This window comes from Vanessa cardui, chromosome 22 (assembly GCF_905220365.1).
Source record: "Vanessa cardui chromosome 22, ilVanCard2.1, whole genome shotgun sequence".
NCBI lineage: Eukaryota > Metazoa > Arthropoda > Insecta > Lepidoptera > Nymphalidae > Vanessa > Vanessa cardui.
Window position 1 is genome coordinate 8,169,947 of NC_061144.1, and position 6,791 is coordinate 8,176,737.

Below are 6,791 nucleotides of genomic sequence, written 5' to 3' on the forward strand. Positions count from 1 at the left end.
ACAAGAATCACGCCACTTTCTTGCAAATACTCGAAAATACAATAGTTGTTTCCAAATGACGTCATTTGGGGCAGACATTATCGAAGAAGGAGGTTTTAATCCGACATTTAAGGTATTTATTTTTGTACTTACATAGAATGTAGTTAAAGAATAACTTACTTTATCTATTGGTATGTATTATACTACTCTCCCACAGAAAAAGTGTTTATAACCCAGTTAATACAGTCTGGTTTTTATTTTGTAGATACAAGGACAGATTCACCATCGAATTGGATCATTACTACCTTTCGAAGATACACAGAATAAATTTTTACAAATATATTTCATGGGCAACATGGAAGAACAACTTGATCGACGCCTAGGGATCAATGCAGGAATGAAGCGAGCAATTCTTCAAGACTTGCAGTGTCTGCTTCATGAACATCATGCGTTGGTCAGGTTGTTTAAGAGTGCTTTAGAGCGCATGCCAAATGATGACTATAAAGTTGTCATCAAAGCAGATAAACGACCATCTGGAACACACGAACGCACATTTAATGCTCCAACAGTAGACGAAGTTGCCATCCTGATTGTTGGTGAACAATTGGAAAAACGCGATATTGTGCTTACACGTCGCGATACTGGGCAACTGCAACAAATATCGGAAACTCATCGATCATATGACGCATTGCAATACCCACTGATGTTTTGGCAAGGAGAAGATGGATATTATTTTAATATTAAAATGATAAATCCATTGAATGGTAAAGTATCAGTATCTTAATAATGGTTAATGTCTGTATTATTTGCCTTTGAAATGGTTAATTATCAAATTTTTAATTTCAGGTGAAGAAACTACAAAGAAAGTTAGCTCAATGAATTATTATGCATATCGTTTGATGATTCGTCAAAATGCTGACAACTATTTGCTGCGGTTTCGTCGATTGTTTCAGCAGTATTGCGTTGACATGTATGTAAAAATAGAAACGGAACGTTTAACATTTATTAGGTTGAACCAAGCCAAACTGCGTTCTGAGGAGTACATCCATTTACGTGATGCAGTTAGTACTGAAGGAAATGCAGCTAATATTGGTCGATTAACTATTCTGCCGGCGACGTACATTGGTAGCCCACGTCATATGCATGAATATGCACAAGATGCAATGACATATGTTCGTCATTACGGCCGGCCAGATCTCTTTATTACTTTTACCTGTAATCCAAAATGGATAGAAATTACTCAATTGCTGCTTCCCGGACAAACATCAAATGATAGACACGACATCACAGCACGTATATTCAGGCAAAAAATTCGGTCCCTGATGAACTTTATTGTTAAACAACGCGTCTTTGGAGATACTCGATGCTGGATGTATTCAATCGAATGGCAAAAGCGAGGCCTGCCGCACGCACACATTCTTATTTGGTTAGTGGAAAGAATTCAGCCTGACCAAATAGATGATATCATATGTGCCGAGATTCCTGATCATGAAGTCGATCCAGACCTACATGATGTTGTTACTACTAATATGATTCATGGACCGTGTGGTTCCATCAACCCCCAATCACCTTGCATGGTCGATGGAAAGTGCTCTAAACGATATCCACGGAAATTAACGGGGGAGACTGTCACTGGCAACGATGGGTATCCGCTGTATCGGCGTCGATCACCAGATGACAACGGTCGAACTGTCACAACGAAAGTGAAAAGAATGGATTTCGTTGTCGACAACAGTTGGATTGTTCCATATTCTTCACTTATTTCTAAAACATTCAAGACACATTGCAACGTTGAATACTGCAATTCAGTTAAGTCCATAAAATATATTTGCAAATATGTCACGAAAGGCAGTGATATGGCGGTTTTTGGATTGCAATCCTCGAATACCAACGATGAAATTTCACGCTATCAAGTTGGTCGTTATGTGAACTGTAATGAAGCGATTTGGCGTATATTCGCATTTCCCATTCACGAACGTCATCCTACTGTTATACATTTGGCGGTGCATCTGGAGAATGGTCAACGAGTATATTTCACGGCTTCGAATGCTACGCAACGTGCTGAAACACCTCCAGCAACTACATTGACCAGTTTTTTTGCAATCTGCCAAAGCGATCAGTTTGCACGAACTTTGCTTTACTCGGAGATGCCACGTTATTATACTTGGAATGCTTCATCCAAGAATTTTCAAAGACGGAAGCAAGGTGATGCGGTTCCTGGGTATCCAGATGTGCGTTCTACTGATGCTCTTGGTCGTATGTATACAGTTCATCCAAAGAATGATGAATATTTCTATTTGCGGTTGTTGCTGGTGAATGTGCGTGGGCCAACTTCATTTGAGACACTACGAACTGTTAATGGTGTAATATTCCCAACATATCGTGCTGCATGTGAAGAATTGAAATTATTAGAAAACGATACCCATTGGGATACGACAATCACTGAAGCCATTATCTCTGCATCTCCAAGTCAGATACGCACATTATTCGCTATCATAATTTCGACATGTTTTCCATCAAACCCATGTAACCTGTGGCACAAATACAAGGATAGTATGTCAGAAGATATTTTACATCAAAGTCGTGTCAGTTCCAGAAATCACGATATTGAGATGAATGAGGAGATACATAATCGTGCTTTACTCTTGATCGAAGATATGTGTTACCTCATGTGCGGTAATTTATTAATCAGGTTAGGAATGCCAGCGCCAAATCGTGAAATGAATGACGCATTTAATCGAGAATTGGAACGGGAACGTGAATATGATCACCAGGAATTAGATTTAGTAGTTCAAAGGAATGTACCCCTGTTGAATTACAAACAAAAGGAAGTTTATGATACTTTAATGAAGGCAATCGCTGATGAAAATGGTGGTTTATATTTCCTAGATGCCCCTGGTGGAACTGGCAAGACATTTCTTATGTCATTAGTTTTAGCAACTGTTCGGGCGAGATCCAACATAGCGGTTGCAGTTGCTTCTTCTGGAATAGCAGCTACATTGTTAGAAGGATGCCGTACGGCTCATTCAGCATTCAAATTACCGTTAAATCTTCAAACTATTGAAGAACCAACGTGTAATATTGCAAAACACTCAGCAATGGCCAAAGTTTTAGCGACATCGAAAATCATCATCTGGGACGAATGCACAATGGCGCATAAACGTGCATTAGAAGCACTTAACCGAACATTAAAAGATTTACGCAATGACTCGAGATGTTTTGGAGGAGCAATGATTTTACTGTCTGGCGATTTCCGCCAAATACTGCCAGTAATTCCAAGATCTACGGCTGCCGACGAAATAAACGCTTGCCTCAAATCGTCAAATCTATGGCGCTATGTGAAGAAACTGCAGCTGACAACAAACATGAGAGTTACATTGCTTAATGATACATCTGCTGAAGATTTCTCGGAGCAATTGCTGACTATCGGTAATGGTCAAGTACCTGTCGATGAATCGAGCGGATTAATATCATTTCCAAATAATTTCTGTAATTTTGTCTCATCAAAAGACGAACTTATCAACAATGTATTTCCAAATATTAATTCTAACTACAAAAATAATGAATGGTTGAGTGAGCGAGCAATTTTAGCGGCTAAGAATAAAGATGTAGATGACCTGAACTACATAATTCAAAATAAGATCATTGGAACAATACATTCATTCAAATCTATTGACTGCGTCACAAATGAAGATGAAGCCACCAACTATCCAATTGAATTTTTAAACTCTTTGGACGTGCCTGGCTTATCACCGCACAATTTACGCCTAAAGGTTGGCTCCGTAGTAATCATGCTTCGAAACATAAACCAACCAAAACTGTGCAACGGTACGCGTTTGGTGGTTAGTAAATTGATGAACAATGTAATTTACGCTACGATAATGATAGGAAAATTCAAAGGTGAGGAAGTTCTCATTCCGAGGATCCCGATGATCCCAACCGATATGCCGTTTGAATTTAAAAGACTTCAATTTCCGATACGTCTTGCATTTGCCATGACAATCAACAAATCACAAGGTCAATCCTTAAAAGTTTGTGGTTTAAATCTAGAACATTCATGTTTTTCCCATGGTCAATTATACGTGGCATGTTCACGGGTCGGAAGACCATCTGCGTTGTTTGTTTTTGCGCCTGATAATAAAACAAAAAATGTCGTGTATCACAAGGTGCTTAAGTGAAGAGCAACCTATGTACTAAAATACAGAAATAATAATGAATGATTAATGTAGTTATTTAATTTTTTTTTTTTGTATTTTTTCCAATAAAATAAAAATAAAAACTGCTTATTTATTGCCATTAAGGCGGAACAAAGTTCGCCGGGTCAGCTAGTTATGATATAGAATCAAATGTCATAAAACCGTATTATCGTTTGTTTTAGTTATTTTGTAGTGCGACACGACTATCTATATACATTAAATATATATATATATATATATATATATATATATATATATATATATATATATATATATATATATATATATACTATTTCTTATATATATATGTAAAATTGGAGTGTCTGTTTGGAATATTAAAATAACCGAAATTAACATTCTGTACAATTTTTGTCTATCCTCTATTTATTCCGGGTAATCTCAGGAACGGCTGGACCGATTTTGATGGGACTTTCACTGGCAGAAAGCTGATGTAGTAAGTAGCAACTTAATAACATAAATAACTTTTTTGTTAAATTCGAACGCGTATGAAGTCGAGATACAGCTAGTATAAGATTGTCTGTATGTCTATTTATTCAATTTAATCTCTGGAGATGCTAGACCGATTTTGATGGAACTTTCACTGGCAGAAAGCTGATGTAGTAAGGAGTATCTTAGGATGCATAAATATTTTTTTTTATAAGTTCAAACGCGTATGCAATCAAGACACAGCTAGTATAAGAATAACACTCTAAAATACAATATACTCTGTTTTATGAGTATACATTGTATCTTTTTTTAGATATATTTGGTTATATCATCGCAGACAGAGAGAAAATCGTTGATCCGAACTTTTCTGACGGGTCTGGCGAATTGAAGTGATATACTCGTTTCAAATCTTTGCCTCAGTTATTTATTGAAATCGGAATTGTTTGTAGTAAATATTGGCTTAACAGTGTATATTGGCAAATATTGCAATTGATTGATCTTAGTTCTTAGAATACATAATTACTCTTTCTTACTTATGACAAAACATACATATTTGTCTCTTTCACTTATTATTAAAAACATTAGTTGTGATCTTTTAAAAGTCATTAATTTTTTTAAGTTACAAATACTGTAAAATCTCTTGGTTCTGACTGGATCGGATTGGCTGTCAACGTATAACCAAAACTATTTTCAAATATACGTCATTTGTTTTACAACAACCAAACAAAAAAATGTATATTTCAAAAATAAATAGTTTTTGATTTTTATTTATGTGTATCTTGGTGGATTGTCAAAGTTGAAAACGCTTGGAAAAAATAGTGGGCAAATGTAGGCCACGAAGTTTTAGTAACTAAAAGATTTTCAGAAATTTAATTTAAGAGAAAACGCGAAACATTTGTATACATTCTATTTGCACGATGTTGGGTAGGAAGTCTAGTTAAATGTATCTAGGTATTGGTGATTTGACAAATAATCAAGATCAACTACAAGAATTTACTTAAAGAAAAAACTATCATTACGATGAGGTTTTATTGAGTTACTATATCAGATACATTTATGTAATCAAAATTTTTCAGTTTACTTCGATTAAGATAGAGTAGTTATTAATTTCGGGATATTTACCATGTTTTTATTTTTATTTGGTGGAGCTCGATATGTCGACATTATCTACGAACGTCTTGTTCTCGTGAACAAGACATTCGTAGGTAATGTCGTAAATAATAGATGTAGCAATAAAAATACCCATGTTAATTTGAAATCTTATAAAGATAAAGTAGGTTAAAGTCATTTTAAAGATAACGGTACAAACTTTATGTACAAAGCGCATATTCTGCTGCTACAGTTCATATAGGCATGTCCCGAAGGTGGATAAATATACCAAAACTTCTTCCCATCAACGCCGAACCAAGATGAATTTATTAATTGATTAATTAATTTAGTAGCACGGTTGCGTTTTCATAATTATGAACAGTGGTGCTTAAGTGGTTTGAACCGGCAATCTTCGATCACTTTTTTATAGCATAGAAAGCCGAACGGATAATGGGCCATCTGATGGTAAGTGGTAAAACCAATTAATCATAAATAAAAACTTTTTAACAACAAGCTTTTATTTAAATGCGCTAGAAAAGAAAAAAAAAACTTAAGAACCAGTGCGAACTGGTAACTTATGTCACAGTGACTGTTTAGTCACTCTTGTACAGTCCGTGAATATGTACAGATGCAGACACAAATGTCACCCAATTGTCACGTCGTAACGTGCGCGCACCTCCATACATATTCACGGACTCGACAAGAGTGACGAAACAGTCACCGTGACAAAAGTTACCAGTGCGCGCTAGTTCTTACTGTTAACTTATGATGTCATTTCACATTTGACACAATTTCTATGCTATAAAAATTTGTCGCGAGATTTAAGTACTCGTATCTTATTAGTTTGTTTCTATATAATATTTCACTATATTTTAGCACAATTGGTTAAAGATTCCTGCCTTTAAATTGAGTTGCAAGATTTGACCTCTACATACTTACATTGTAAGTTCATTCAAAGCTTGTTAAAAAAAGAGAGGTGCTGTCTTGTTTGAATTTAGGTGCTCTTGAATGTGCTATGCATGTATTAAATATTATATGTAATGAGTGCAATCTATATTAATATTATAAGTGTTAATGTAA

At 35.5% G+C, this 6,791-nt stretch overlaps 1 protein-coding gene across 1 annotated transcript; it reads left to right on the forward strand.

Moving 5' to 3' along the window:
• Window positions 1–334: 334 nt before the first annotated feature.
• LOC124539207 lies at window positions 335–5,015 on the forward strand. The gene is made up of 3 exons (XM_047116505.1): window positions 335–575; window positions 826–3,807; window positions 4,936–5,015. The coding sequence occupies exons 1-3, from the start codon at window positions 335–337 to the stop codon at window positions 5,013–5,015; spliced, it is 3,303 nt and encodes a 1,100-aa protein (XP_046972461.1).
• Window positions 5,016–6,791: the final 1,776 nt, after the last annotated feature.